We start from the raw sequence: 16,085 nt of genomic DNA, 5'->3' as shown, positions 1-16,085 counted from the left end.
AGTTCCCACGCTCTGACCAATAAGCACGGACCTATTCACTAGTACAGAGAGTGTCCGCAAGTGATCTCCCAATAGTGATGGGTTTCCAAAAGGTATAAGCAGTGTCATCCCATGGGTTCTTTTGCAAAGTATCCTGGGTGCCTAAATAGACCAATTCCATTGGCCCAAGTGAGTGTTAAATGGGTAAATGAGGAATGTGGCAGAGTGGTTTGTGTTTTTATAAAATACTTGGAAATTCAGTTTGTGCCCAATCTTTTAATATATTATTTACAGGTGGACTACAGTAGACAATCGATACTCAGGCATGCTGGATCTTGTGGTTCTTCAAGTGCCATTATGCACCTTGCTGGGACCAGTAGTCCACCTGTAAAGAAAATATTATTTATGCATGACTTCTGTACCCAAAGGCTTTAGGGGTTCAAAGAAGAGCCCTCGTGCTATTGGCATTAGGGATGTTTTTCCAGGAAGGGACTCACGCGTTGTGCGCTTTACTCCCCATTGGAAACCACGCCGGATAGTTGCAAACCATTAAATTTTTCCCAATATATTAAATCTTACTAGACACACATGCAACCCATCTTTCATTATTCAGGCTCTGACTAAATGACACAGAAATCTGTTTTCTAAAACCTAGGTTTAATAAATTAATAGGTGCATGCCGGATGAAAAATACAAAAATACATTTAAAAATGGAACATTGCAGCATGAACTGCGGTCACACAAAAGTGTCAGTAAACATTATAAAAACTCAAGCTCTTGATTTCAAAAACAACCTGCGAAATTAAAAAAACATAAAAAAAAAGTGGATGACAATAGAAAATGATCAAAGGAAAACTGTGCGATACAAATGTCATCAAAGAGAGGAACAGTTTCACAAATTCATTATCCTAATCGGATTATGCGGAACATAAAAGCCAGGATCACAATAATCTTACACTAGGGGGAAAACATGCTGATTTACAGTCACGACCCGTTTAGTTAGAGGATATCTCTGTAAGGAAAGCTCCGACAAAAACGGAGGCATACATGCAGCCATTTACAATTCCTATTACTCTGTAAACACCGAGCAGTAACAGCAAAACAGACATTACTGCTTTTACAATAGCACTGATTGCCACAGTTAAAACAATTATAAAAACTGCTTCATTTTTGTTCTGTGAACACACAAAAAAGCGCTTTTAATGTGCCTAAAGCCTCTGTTATGTGGCTAGTTTCTAATGGATTCCACAAGTGCGGATATTGGTTCACCCTACAAATATGGCAACCTCTGTGAAACAACTCCTGCCTCAGGGATTGTTTTATTGAACGGACAGGTCTCAAGATAATAAATATTGGCTTATCCCACAACATGGAGACCTCCGCCAACTGCTTCATGCCTCCGGGATGTTTACAGTTGAATTAAAAGATTTCCTTCACATAAATGATAGCCCAGTCCACAAAATGGCCGAACCACTGCGCGTAGGCGTTGAGTTCTTTAATATGGCGATGTTGACTGTAAAAGATCACTTTTCTGTACTGTGGAACAATCCTTCATTTTCCAGAAATACTGTTCTTGGTTTTTTTTTATTTTGATATCTTGTTCAAAATAAAATGTCTTCATTTTTGATGAGCATTTCCACCACTAGCCTTTGATAGCGGATGTCATTTAGAGCTGCCATGGCGTCTAGCTCTGGGGCACGCATGAGAGTTGGTCCAAACACTATGCCAAGATTCTCTGCGTTCATTAAGTTGTCCTTCTCTTGAAGAGTTACCCTGCGGGGAACACAAAATGACATCTCATTATGCTTGTTGTGAATCTAAATGAAGGGTTATCTGACGTTGCAGGCCATCGAGGAAATGCAAACACATCCACTCATCCCCCAAAAGCATTGTATACTTTTCAGTTTTAGTTTGATCACAAACTGTGACATTACTCAATGGAAAAAGAGCTATTATGTGTTGCTAGGACACAGTCTCATTTATGTCAAACTGATGCCAGAAGGACCAAGTAACTAAGAATCTGTCAGCAATACAAACTGAGGTCATCCTGTCTGATAGGCTAGTGGAAATAAGCATTGTCGGATTGAAACTGGCTAGCTAATAGCTCTGAGATCTATTTGGTTCAGTGAAGCCAAAAGGTCAAGGGTTACATGCTGGGAATATCAAAGTGACCAGCCATTCAGAGGGAGATTGTTAAAATGAGTACATGAACTAAATTGCAGTCCAACAACAGAAGGCTTGGTCAGAGGTTATATAATGCAAGTCACACAATTGGACTAGTATCTCACAGAGGCCCAGATAGAGTGTGATAAACTGCATGGTGATAAAGTACCAACCAATCAGCTCCTAACTGCCATGTTACAGGCTATGTTTGAAAAATGACAGAAGCTGATTGGTTGGTACTTTATCACCATGTAAATTATCACTCACCAAGGCTTGATTAATCTGGGCCAGAGTGTGGGTTCCTAAATGAGTCAGACACCAAAATATAATCAAATCAAAATTAATCGGATCATTATTTGTTCATAAATCCGTCTGTAGGTTGACCACTAATCGTATCTCTATGTATGGTTTCCACCATGAGAAATTTACAGAGCCTCTCTGACCTGGAAAACTCAGTAAATTTACCCCTTAGAATAAATGTCAATAAGATAGGAGTCTTAGTTAAAATGGGACGTTGCCCATAGCAAGCAATCAGATTGTACTTCTCATTTATCTAGCACCTTCTAGAAGATAAAACCTGGAATCTGATTGGTTGATAAGGGCAACATCCCATCTTAAATAGAACTCCCATCTTAGTAAATTTACCCCTAAGTTGATTGCAGAGGTGAAAAGTCCGAGTGCACCTAATGGAGATTTAGGAGTACTTGGGCTCAAAGAAGAATAAAAAGTCTCCGGCTTTTGTCGTTCAGAAATGTCCTGTATTAGGCATCATGGACTATGTATTATTTGGAAAGTCACTGTTTTGGGAGTTTTTCTGATTGAATTTGCGTAGAAAGCAAAGTGTATATGTTACAATGGGGCAGATGTATTAACCTGGAGAAGGCATAAGGAAGTGATAAACCAGTGATATCTGCAAGGTGATAAAGGTACCAGCCAATCAGATCCTAACTGTTAATTTACATATTGGAACTGATTGGCTGGTGCCTTTATCACCTTGCACATATCACTGGTTTATCACTGCCTTATGCCTTCTCCAGATTAATACATCTGCCCCAATATTCCTATATTATGACAATTGATAATATTTATCATTGTCAGACTGTACATAGAAAATGTGAACTATGTATTAGTTAGTAAGTAGGGATGTGATAATTAAAGACAATGGAAAACCAATTACGGTCAGATGCAAACATAAATTTGTGATTTTCTGCAATCACTTATTACCAGATAGCCAATATGAGATAACTAACATTTAACAGGAAAACACACAGAAATGCTGCTATAAACAAAATATATACTAATATGTATCATTTCTGCCCAGATCATAGTTTTACAGATCATTTTTTTGTGAATGATGTGAATAAAAAGGTTACTCTATGTGCTCATCATTAAAAGTGCACAAGCTTTCTATGCTACTTTGTTTTTGTGATTTTAAGCATCAACGTAAATGGAATGAATATAAAATACACTTCTAGTTTGCCAACATGGTAAAATGCACCTTTAAAGGTTTGTCTTGGCTCAATAATCACACGTGCTAATTCAGTTATCTTGCGCGATGCACATAGTCTATAATGGGTCTGTTTGGAATGATAAAGCTGAAGGATTACTGCGAATGTATCATGTACTACAGCATGACCAATTAGTAGTTAATGCTGCGAGAGCTTTGGAAACCTGACCAACTGGAAAACCGTTTCACAGCCAGCGGGCATGGAATAATTTCCTGCTCTCGGCGTAGGACTGGGAATAGCTCAAAATCTGCTCTGACTTTAGAATAATGTTTAAGTCCACAAAACGTGACAACATTATAGTTATTTTACCTCTTCAGATGGGCCATGAGATAGCGTAGCGTTTCACAGTGTGCAGGAGGTAGGAGCTTCAATGCTTCATGAAGAGCTTCCAGCTGTGCATCTGGGTCCACAGCCTCTGAAGGACACATGTACAATAAGACACACTTAATCCACATTATCATGAAGCAGTCTATTTAGAAAAATGATCACTGCAACAAGATAGCCCTAGGGAAACACATCTGATTAGATATGTATGCAACATTCTTGGAGTAATTTTAATAAAAAAATTATAGTTCCTTTTTTCCATAGTGTAATTAAATCATATCTAAACAATAAGAAGCAACATAACATTCATGCATTTACTAGCCAGCACCAGTAGGGGCAGTAGAGCTACCATGTCCTAAACTGCTGGAGATTGTCCAGGATGTTTGCGATTATATATTTTGTTTTGGATACTAAAAGACTACTCTTGTTCTGCATGTTGAATGTTTTTTTTTCCCCTTGATATAATGCGTAAGAAAAGTAATATTGCAGGAATGTATAATACACAACAGACATGCTAAGAACAGTGGTCTTTTAGAACGCTTAGGGCAGTGGTTCTCAAACTCGGTCCTCAGGACCCCACACAGTGCATGTTTTGCAGGTAACCTAGCAGGTGCACAGGTGTATTAATTACTCACTGACACATTTTAAAAGGTCCACAGGTGGAGCTAATTATTTAACTTGTGATTCTGTGAGGAGACCTGCAAAACATGTACTGTGTGGGGTCCTGAGAACCGAGTTTGAGAACCTGTGGCTTAGGGGAATGAGGGTTACTGGACTAGATTCTAGGAGAATTTTTAACGGCACGCCAATTTTAAATTTACACTTGCCACACCAGGTGCAAAATGGGTAAGTGACGTCACTGGCTAGTAGTATATGATTGCCGTGCAATCGGAGGATTTTGGGAGACTTCCCCTCATTGTCTTGGAGATCTATACAAGGTTGAGCATCCTTATCCAAAATGTATTCTGTGTAACAACACAAATTAAAAACACCTGAATTAGGGAATAGGACAATGTTTTATATATATAATGTTCTTACTTGCAGACTCGAGGAACTTCGGGTAAGCATCATATGTGATCAGTGGGATTGGTAACTCCCTGAAGTACAGTTTCAGTGCACCAGTTATAATGTTAATATCTTCATACACGTTTGCAGATATATCCGCTTTCTCTCCATCTAAAAGCAAAAGACAAGGATCAATATGGCATGTTCCATGAATTATTACATGAAATCAAATTCCAGGTTGCTAAACTGACTCTAGAAACATAATATGTTGTATGTTCAGAGCTGCAATACGACAATATAATCTGGAATGAAAGACAGAAGGAGGCACTTCGAATACAAAGGATACATGGGTAACACAGTAAAATAGTGAGATACAGATGGGAGAATAAACAGTGGCAACAGGGAGAAATATATGTGCAAATATATCGCTGTAAAGAGAACTCTGTCCAATGTATGATCCGAGCCTCTGCCCATCTGAGGCGCCCAGGATAATCTCTCAGCTGGAGAGCGTGGAAAAAGCTACAATTACATATGCTGAGCTCTGACGTCTATTGTTTTAAATAGAAGATAGATAAAGGCAAATGTATTTGTTTGCACACTGTACTGCTTAAAGCAGTGATTCTCAAACAGTGTGCCTAGGTACTCTGGGTGCCTCAGGGGACCTGCAGGGGTGCCTTGGATTGGTGGTCCAAGACCAATTCTAATTATTTATCGTCAATGTAGTAGGAAAAACCAGAGCTTGTGGCCGTCAATCATAAAATATGCGGACAAACAGAAGCAAAACTTGTCCCTCACCACATAACTGAACCTAAGGATGACAGATAAACACAATTTACTTAATTCTATATTTATTTCTAAATTTCTCAATAAGAAACTTTTGGCCTAGGAGTGCCATGAAAACAAATCGGATACTCTAGGGCAGTGGTCAGGGAACAGGGGTAAATTACCCCAAATGGGGTAAAAATGAAATTCCTGGGAGTAATGGACGGTCGCGCTGTCGAGACACAGCCCCGTCCAGCACTGGCCGGCTCGCGATGTGACATGCTGATGTCACACCGCACTCCCTCCTGCCCACCCTGCGCTGTGCTCCTGGCCGCCCTGTGTTGTGTTGCTGGCCGCGGTGTGACGTGCTGACGTCACACTGCGCTACCTCATGCCCGCCCTGCGCTGTACTGTCCTCCCGCCTGCCAACCCACACACAGAACTTTAAGTGTTCTGTGGCTGAGCGCTGACAGAGTTCTGCAGGATCAGACAGTGGCCCACATAACAGTGGAAAATTCCCACTGACATTACTGAGGCGAGGATGTGACCATCTGTCTCCTAAAAGTCGTGTCACACCCCCCCCCCCCCCCTCTCATCCATCTTTTTCACATTCATTCTGGTGTTTTGGGGAGAAAGTGTCAATTAACCCATTCATTGCCAAAAAATAATTGCCGAAAATTTTATACATAAAAAAGTAAAAGAAAATATATATATATATATATATACATTAATATATGATTTCCTTCCTTTCAAATCAAGGGGGTAACGTCGGCATATCTAAATATATTTTGGGGTAAAAGGTAAAAAAGTTCCCTGACCACTGCTCTAGGCTGCCGTAATTCAAAAAAACTTGCGAACCACTGGCTTAAAGGACTGTCCATAACCTAGATCAGTGTGTAAAGGGCTTTGGTCAGATGCATGCCAGCAGGGGCGGATCCAGAAGAAAATGAAACCATGATAGGGGAACGGTAATAGTTATATTTACATGCACCCAAGGCACGCGTGCTCCCAGATAAGAGGAATGGTATCACAGGGGGTGTGGCCTCACAGAATACGCCATCAGGTAATGATTGGCTGTAGGAGCGCATCCTGGTTTATTGCCAATGTTTCACCCTGATGAAAAGGCTGATTGGGCCTTAAAATGTTGGTCACCTGTTCCATTAGTTATGGGAGCCTGGAAGGCACCCCAGCACAAATAAGAATTTACTTACCAATAATTCTATTTCTCATAGTCCGTAGTGGATGCTGGGACTCCGTAAGGACCATGGGGAATAGCGGCTCCGCAGGAGACTGGGCACAAAAGTAAAAGCTTGAACTAGCTGGTGTGCACTGGCTCCTCCCCCTATGACCCTCCTCCAAGCCTCAGTTAGGATACTGTGCCCGGACGAGCGTACATAATAAGGAAGGATATTGAATCCCGGGTAAGACTCATACCAGCCACACCAATCACACCGTACAACCTGTGATCTGAACCCAGTTAACAGTATGATAAACGAAGGAGCCTCTGAAAAGATGGCTCACAACAATAATAACCCGAATTTTGTAACAATAACTATATACAAGTATTGCAGACAATCCGCACTTGGGATGGGCGCCCAGCATCCACTACGGACTATGAGAAATAGAATTATCGGTAAGTAAATTCTTATTTTCTCTAACGTCCTAAGTGGATGCTGGGACTCCGTAAGGACCATGGGGATTATACCAAAGCTCCCAAACGGGCGGGAGAGTGCGGATGACTCTGCAGCACCGAATGAGAGAACTCCAGGTCCTCCTCAGCCAGGGTATCAAATTTGTAGAATTTAGCAAACGTGTTTGCCCCTGACCAAGTAGCTGCTCGGCAAAGTTGTAAAGCCGAGACCCCTCGGGCAGCCGCCCAAGATGAGCCCACCTTCCTTGTGGAATGGGCTTTTACAGATTTTGGCTGTGGCAGGCCTGCCACAGAATGCGCAAGCTGAATTGTACTACAAATCCAACGAGCAATCGTCTGCTTAGAAGCAGGAGCACCCAGCTTGTTGGGTGCATACAGGATAAACAGCGAGTCAGATTTCCTGACTCCAGCCGTCCTGGAAATATATATTTTGAGGGCCCTGACTACGTCCAGTAACTTGGAGTCCTCCAAGTCCCTAGTAGCCGCAGGCACCACAATAGGCTGGTTCACGTGAAACGCTGAAACCACCTTTGGGAGAAATTGAGGACGAGTCCTCAATTCTGCCCTATCCGTGTGAAAAATCAGGTAAGGGCTTTTATAAGATAAAGCCGCCAATTCTGAGACACGCCTGGCTGAAGCCAGGGCTAACAGCATTACCACCTTCCATGTGAGATATTTTAATTCCACAGTGGTGAGTGGTTCAAACCAATGTGATTTTAGGAACCCCAAAACCACATTGAGATCCCAAGGTGCCACCGGGGGCACAAAAGGAGGCTGTATATGCAGTACCCCTTTGACAAACGTCTGGACTTCAGGCACTGAAGCCAGTTCTTTTTGGAAGAAAATCGACAGGGCCGAAATTTGAACTTTAATGGACCCTAATTTTAGGCCCATAGACAGTCCTGTTTGCAGGAAATGTAGGAAGCGACCCAGTTGAAATTCCTCTGTAGGGGCCTCTTTGGCCTCACACCACGCAACATATTTTCGCCAAATGCGGTGATAATGTTTTGCGGTTACATCCTTCCTGGCCTTTATCAGGGTAGGGATAACTTCTTCTGGAATGCCTTTTTCCTTCAGGATCCGGCGTTCAACCGCCATGCCGTCAAACGCAGCCGCGGTAAGTCTTGGAACAGACAAGGTCCCTGCTGGAGCAGGTCCTTTCTTAGAGGTAGAGGCCACGGGTCCTCCGTGAGCATCTCTTGAAGTTCCGGGTACCAAGTCCTTCTTGGCCAATCCGGAACCACGAGTATAGTTCTTACTCCTCTCCTTTTTATGATTCTCAGTACTTTTGGTATGAGAGGCAGAGGAGGGAACACATACACTGACTGGTACACCCATGGTGTTACCAGAGCGTCCACCGCTATTGCCTGAGGGTCCCTTGACCTGGCGCAATATCTGTCCAGTTTTTTGTTGAGACGGGACGCCATCATGTCCACCTTTGGTTTTTCCCAACGGTTTACCATCTCTTGGAAGACTTCTGGATGAAGTCCCCACTCCCCCGGGTGAAGGGCGTGTCTGCTGAGGAAGTCCGCTTCCCAGTTGTCCACTCCCGGAATGAACACTGCTGACAGTGCTATCACATGATTCTCCGCCCAGCGAAGAATCCTTGCAGCTTCTGCCATCGCCCTCCTGCTTCTCGTGCCGCCCTGTCTGTTTACGTGGGCGACTGACGTGATGTTGTCCGATTGGATCAATACCGCCTGACCCTGAAGCAGGGGTTTTGCTTGACTTAGGTCATTGTAAATGGCCCTTAGTTCCAGAATGTTTATATGAAGAGATGTTTCCATGCTTGACCACAAGCCCTGGAAATTTTGTCCCTGTGTGACTGCTCCCCAGCCTCTCAGGCTGGCATCTGTGGTCACCAGGATCCAATCCTGAATGCCGAATCTGCGGCCCTCTAGTAGATGAGCACTCTGCAGCCACCACAGAAGAGACACCCTTGTCCTTGGCGACAGGGTTATCCGCTGATGCATCTGAAGATGCGATCCAGACCATTTGTCCAGAAGATCCCACTGAAACGTTCTTGCATGGAATCTTCCAAATGGAATCGCTTCGTAAGAAGCCACCATTTTTCCCAGGACCCTCGTGCACTGATGCACTGACACCTGGCCTGGTTTTAGGAGATTCCTGACTAGCTCGGATAACTCCCTGGCCTTCTCCTCTGGGAGAAACACCTTTTTCTGGACTGTGTACAGAATCATTCCTAGGAACAGGAGACGTGTCGTTGGAATCAGCTGCGATTTTGGAATATTTAGGATCCACCCGTGCTGTCGTAACACTAACTGAGATAGTGCTACTCCGACTTCTAACTGTTCCCTGGACCTTGCCCTTATCAGGAGATCGTCCAAGTAAGGGATAATTAAAACGCCTTTTCTTCGAAGAAGAATCATCATTTCGGCCATTACCTTGGTAAAGACCCGAGGTGCCGTGGACAACCCAAACGGCAGCGTCTGAAACTGATAATGACAGTTTTGTACTACAAACCTGAGGTACCCTTGGTGAGAAGGGTAGATTGGGACGTGGAGATAAGCATCTTTGATGTCCAGAGACACCATATAGTCCCCTTCTTCCAGGTTTGCTATCACTGCTCTGAGTGACTCCATCTTGAATTTGAACCTCTTTATGTAAGTGTTCAAGGATTTTAGATTTAAAATTGGTCTCACCGAGCCGTCCGGCTTCGGTACCACAAACAGCGTGGAATAATACCCCTTTCCCTGTTGTAGGAGAGGTACCTTGATTATCACCTGCTGGGAATACAGCTTGTGAATGGCTTCCAAAACTGCCTCCCTGTCGGAGGGAGACTTCGGTAGAGCAGACTTCAGGAACCGGCGAGGGGGAGACGTCTCGAATTCCAGTTTGTACCCCTGTGATACTACCTGCAGAATCCAGGGGTCCACTTGCGAGTGAGCCCACTGCGTGTTGAAATTTTTGAGACGGGCCCCCACCGTGTCCGAGTCCGCTTGTAAAGCCCCAGCGTCATGCTGAAGACTTGGCAGAAGCAGAGGAGGGCTTCTGCTCCTGGGAAGAGGCTGCCTGGTGCAGTCTTTTTCCTCTTCCTCTGCCCCGGGGCAGAAATGAGTGGCCTATTGCCCGCCTGTACTTATGGGAACGAAAGGACTGAGTTTGAAAAGACGGTGTCTTTTTCTGCTGAGAGGTGACCTGGGGTAAAAAGGTGGACTTTCCGGCCGTTGCCGTGGCCACCAGGTCCGATAGACCGGCCCCAAATAACTCCTCTCCTTTAAACGGCAATACTTCCATATGTCGTTTGGAATCCGCATCCCCTGACCACTGTCGCGTCCATAACGCTCTTCTGGCAGAAATGGACATAGCACTCACTCTTGATGCCAGGGTGCAAATATCCCTCTGTGCATCACGCATATATAGTAATGCATCCTTCAAATGCTCTATAGTTAGTAATATACTGTCCCTATCCAGGGTATCAATATTTTCAGTTAGGGAATCCGACCACGCCACTCCAGCGCTGCACATCCAGGCTGATGCGATTGCTGGTCGCAGTATAACACCAGTATGTGTGTATATACCCTTCAGGATATTTTCCAGCCTTCTAGCCGCTGGTTCTTTGAGGGCGGCCGTATCAGGAGACGGTAACGCTACTTGTTTAGATAAACGTGTGAGCGCTTTATCTACTTTAGGGGGTGTTTCCCAACGCGCCCTAACCTCTGGCGGGAAAGGGTATAGTGCCAATAATTTATTAGAGATTAGCACTTTTTTATCGGGGGAAACCCACGCTTTATCACACACCTCATTTAATTCATCTGACTCAGGAAAAGCTACTGGTAGTTTTTTCACTCCCCACATAATACCCTTCTTTGTGGTACTTGTAGTGTCAGAAATGTTCAATGCCTCCTTCATTGCCGTGATCATGTAACGTGTGGCCCTACTGGACATTACGTTTGTCTCCTCACCGTCGACACTGGACTCAGTATCCGTGTCTGGGTCTGTGTCGACCCACTGAGCTAACGGGCGTTTTATCGCCCCTGACGGTGTCTGAGACGCCTGGACAGGCACTAATTGATTTGTCGGCTGTCTCATGTCGTCAACAGTTTTTTGTAAAGTGCTGACATTGTCACGTAGTTCTTTAAATACAACCATCCAGTCAGGTGTCGACTCCCTAGGGGGTGACATCACTAATACAGGCAATTGCTCTGCTTCCACATCATTTTCCTCCTCATACATGTCGACACAATCGTACCGACACCCAGCACACACACAGGGAATGCTCTGATAGAGGACAGGACCCCACTAGCCCTTTGGGGAGACAGAGGGAGAGTTTGCCAGCACACACCAGAGCGCTATATATATATAGGGATAACCTTATATAAGTGTTACTCCCTTTTATAGCTGCTGTTTATAATTTAGCTGCCAATAGTGCCCCCCCTCTCTCGTTTTTACCCTGATTCTGTAGGGACTGCAGGGGAGAGTCAGGGAGCCGTCCTTCCAGCGGAACTGTGAGGGAAAATGGCGCTTGTGTGCTGAGGAGATAGGCTCCGCCCCTTCACGACGGCCTTATCTCCCGCTTTTTTCTGGAAAACTGGCAGGGGTTAAATACATCCATATAGCCCAGGAGCTATATGTGATGTATTTCTTTTGCCATCCTAAGGTATTTCTGTTTTTTATTGCGTCTCAGGGCGCTCCCCCCCAGCGCCCTGCACCCTCAGTGACCGGAGTGTGAAGTGTGCTGAGAGCAATGGCGCACAGCTGCAGTGCTGTGCGCTACCTTAGTTGAAGACAGGAACGTCTTCTGCCGCCGATTTCACCGGACCTCTTCGTTCTTCTGGCTGTGTAAGGGGCCGGCGGCGCGGCTCCGGGACCCATCCAGGCTGAACCTGTGATCGTCCCTCTGGAGCTAATGTCCAGTAGCCTAAGAAACCCAATCCACTCTGCACGCAGGTGAGTTCGTTTCTTCTCCCCTTAGTCCCACGATGCAGTGAGCCTGTTGCCAGCAGGACTCACTGAAAATAAAAAACCTAAAATAAACTTTTACTCTAAGCAGCTCAGGAGAGCCACCTAGCATGCACCCTTCTCGTTCGGGCACAAAAATCTAACTGAGGCTTGGAGGAGGGTCATAGGGGGAGGAGCCAGTGCACACCAGCTAGTTCAAGCTTTTACTTTTGTGCCCAGTCTCCTGCGGAGCCGCTATTCCCCATGGTCCTTACGGAGTCCCAGCATCCACTTAGGACGTTAGAGAAATATAATTATTATAGTTTTTAGTTGGTGGTGGCAGGTGCAGCATACCTTGTTTTGGGCACTGCAGTGAGACTCAGACTGCTGCACACGAACTGCCCATCTTTGATTAGCAGAAGCAGCCAGCTGGATCTCCAACAAGCAGAATAAGACTTCTGCAGGACAGCCCTGTCACAATCACATGGGCCGCCTTCTCAAAGCTGAGCTGAGTTTGACTGCACCTAGCATGGTGGTAAAGGAAGTGGAGGAGGAAGTGCTGGGAAACTGTGCGGAGCAGTGAGGGATAATGAAGCCTTCTGCGCCGTCATAAGTAACAGTCTACCTCGATGCTGGCATTTGAACCCCGCGCCTGGGCTGGACTCTGGCTGGCTGGCAGTGGGGGAGGTAGGTTGCAGTGTGAGCAGGGGGAGGCTGGAACTGCAGCTCCAGCATCCCCATTGGTTACCACACGGACTTGCTGTTAGACCAGCGGCGGGTCCTAGTACCTGCCGGCTCTTTTATCAAATCTGACTGACGGAAATAGCAGTAGTGGTGCTGCTGTTCTCATTTTGAAAAAAAGAAGAAGTCAGAAACGACAGGGGGGGCGGGGGGCACGGACCGAATGCCCCCCACCTGGATCCGCCTATGCATGCCAGCAACGTGAATGGTTTGCTGATAGTGACAACACACAAACACATTATATATATAGATAGATAGATAGATAGATAGATAGACAGACAGACAGACAGACAGACAGACAGACAGTACTTTTTGTCATACCTTAAAATAGTCAAAATTATAGGTGACTATTTATAAATTCAATAAGAGGGGATTTCATTTATTACTCTACCTCTGTCAAAGGCCATTTTGGCATCTTCGATGAGATCAGTAAAACCTGATATTCTGTACAATCCTTCCGAATTCAAACCTGTCAAGATATACATCAAAATGTGAAAATTAGAGTTTAAAAAAAAAACACATTCATACTGTAAAATGATACAAGAATCATATAACCAAAGTTGCAGTCCATTTGTGCACATAACTCTTTAACCACTTAACTGGCTGGAAAAAAAATTGAAAAATCACTAAGAAATTGTGATATTTTTAAATTATTGGATTAGGTTATAAACATCTATTTAAAACGTATCCCTCAATATTTTATTTTTTAAAATATATATATTTTTTCCACTTTTAAAATTTTGATATTTAGAACATGGATAACTGATATATCGCTGCACCAATGATCAGAACATTACAACATCACGGCTGTACATCTAGTATTAGTAGGGATCGGCAGCACGGAAGGCACTGGGGAAAGGAACCAGGTAGCAGAGGGGCATGGAGGTCCCCCTGAGAGTGGCAGCTGCTGGCAGATTCTCTTCCGGCAGCTGCGCAGTGGGTGTTTCTGACTGTGACAGGGAAAGCCCAGCCTGGTGTGGTCACATCTGATGTGACCAAGCCATGCAAGTGGTTAATAAACCCAAGAGGCAGTCATACATTTAATTATCAGCATTGTCCAGGTCCATTTGCATAATTTAAAAGTAAATAAGTCACTTTCAGGATTACCTCAAGAGCATGTCATGTCACGAACAACAAAAACCTCATTAAATTACTAGAGGTTCCCCAACTCTTCCTGACACCTAGCACCAACGCATACTCAGATTTCCTGCATTATTTTGTACCTAACAGGGAGCTCTAATCTAAGTTTAATAGGATACACTGGGATTTCCAACATTACATTCGATGCTTGACCTATGCCCCCCAATCCTCTCTACCCGCCGCCTAGACCTAACACCCCCCACATACACACACACTGCAGCCTAACCCTTCCCATTGGTGCTTAAACCCAATGCTCTTTACCGCAGCCTGAACCCCACGCCCAACCCCCCCCCCCCCCCCCCCGTGGGTGCCTAATCTTAACCCCCTCCCGTCCTTTCCCGCTGCCTGATCCTGACCCCCTCTTCCCGCAGCCTGAACCTATCCCCCGCGACTGACATCTCTGGCACACATTGGTTCGGGATCCCGGCGGTGGGTTTGTGAACCTCATCAGGATGCTGGCGCTGGCATTCCGAGCAGTGTCAGGAAACTTTAGCGTTCACATTCAGACTGCCGGGATCCTCACCGGGTCCCCATGTGACATATGAAACAATAGAATAATTCCCTGCCCTATACACTGGAGATAATCAGGCTATAGGAGTATGGCTGCTAATCTGTGTGAGAATGGGTGAGAACAGCACATGCTTTCTGGGAAGGAATTGGTTCACTGCATAGTAAAACAAACAAGAAGACAAAGGCCTTACCTCTGGACTCTAATTCTCGTATACACATGTCCACCACCATTGGCCTCTTTGAATTGTGTGCTTTAACTAAAGTGGTGAGGTCACAGCTGTAAACTTTCTTGACATGTTTTAAGTCTGGCTTGCAGTCATTTGGAACCATCTTAGAACACTGTTTGTGAACATTCAAACCACAATCTGGAAAATACATATATAGATACTGTAAACGGAGTCAAACGCCACATAATAATCATCACAAAGACTAGCTAAGACATTTGCAGGCATAGATGCCAGATTGTTATTCTGTAGCTCCTACTCATTGTAACATATCCATCTATTCTGTGCGTCATCGCATCTGTTATTACCCTGACCTGACAGTATAATCATTGCTAGGATATCAGTAGATCTAGAAAAATAATTATCAGGCACAGGAATTCCTATTGCTTAATAATTTACAGCACTGTAAGAAAAAGCTACATTAAAATAAATGTGTAGGTAGAAGAATGTGAAGACTAGGGGTACTTTTTTTTTTTTTTAAAGATAGATGCTGAACGATTTTCAATTGATAAATATCGATGTTGTGTTTCAGGATCTAAATTGTACATTTACTAAAAGACATTTTGCAAGATCGTTTTTACAGTTTTATTTTTGAAAGAAAATTACATTGTTTATTAAATGTGCAATTTAGACCCTGAAACACAACATTGGCATCTAGAGATTTAAAATCGATCAGCATCGAACTTTAGTAAATTTACTCCCAGGAGTATATATATATATATATATATTTTTTTTTTTTTTTACAGGTAATGAGAATTAGTTACTATCAGCTCCATAATAGTTCCAGAGTGCCCTAAGGCGACACCCTAAGTGCATCCTGCACAGATGGCATTGTGAGTGCCAGAATCTCTGGGATAGGGCAGTACCGCAGCCGGTTCAGGCACCCTTCTAGCCTCAAGCAAAAGCTTGGGAACAGCGACGGTGCCGCTAACAGAGCTCTGCGATCTGTGTGGCGGCACCGCTCGAACACCCCTAGTTACTGCCCTGGTTGCTCTTAATATTTTACTGCATTTAAGATTGACAGAAGAGTAATAGGAGGCGTTGTGTGCTGGGAAAACATATCAAGGGATTGCATTTGCATTCAGCTTCAGTATTCAGAAATAGTTGATATAAGTGACACATGGTAAAGTATCCATACAGAGAGCGTACATCAAAATTTTGGCATTTTTCCAGTTT

At 44.2% G+C, this 16,085-nt stretch overlaps 1 protein-coding gene across 2 annotated transcripts in view; it reads right to left on the bottom strand.

Annotated features, from left to right (window-relative positions):
- Positions 1-617: 617 nt before the first annotated feature.
- CHN1 (chimerin 1) overlaps positions 618-16,085 on the bottom strand; it is a 247,834-nt gene continuing 232,366 nt past the window's right edge. For both annotated transcript variants that reach the window (XM_063933410.1, XM_063933411.1), the window contains exons 10-14: positions 14,877-15,050; positions 13,427-13,504; positions 5,013-5,150; positions 3,960-4,065; positions 618-1,752 (exon numbers count right to left, since the gene is read on the bottom strand). In XM_063933410.1, the coding sequence (XP_063789480.1) occupies positions 1,581-1,752; positions 3,960-4,065; positions 5,013-5,150; positions 13,427-13,504; positions 14,877-15,050 (668 nt within the window). In that variant the 3' untranslated portion in view covers positions 618-1,580. The remainder of the gene's footprint in view (positions 1,753-3,959; positions 4,066-5,012; positions 5,151-13,426; positions 13,505-14,876; positions 15,051-16,085) is intronic.

The sequence above is a fragment of the Pseudophryne corroboree genome, chromosome 7, assembly GCF_028390025.1.
Source record: "Pseudophryne corroboree isolate aPseCor3 chromosome 7, aPseCor3.hap2, whole genome shotgun sequence".
NCBI classification, from domain to species: Eukaryota; Metazoa; Chordata; class Amphibia; order Anura; family Myobatrachidae; genus Pseudophryne; species Pseudophryne corroboree.
This window is presented reverse-complemented; position numbering and strand designations above follow the sequence as displayed.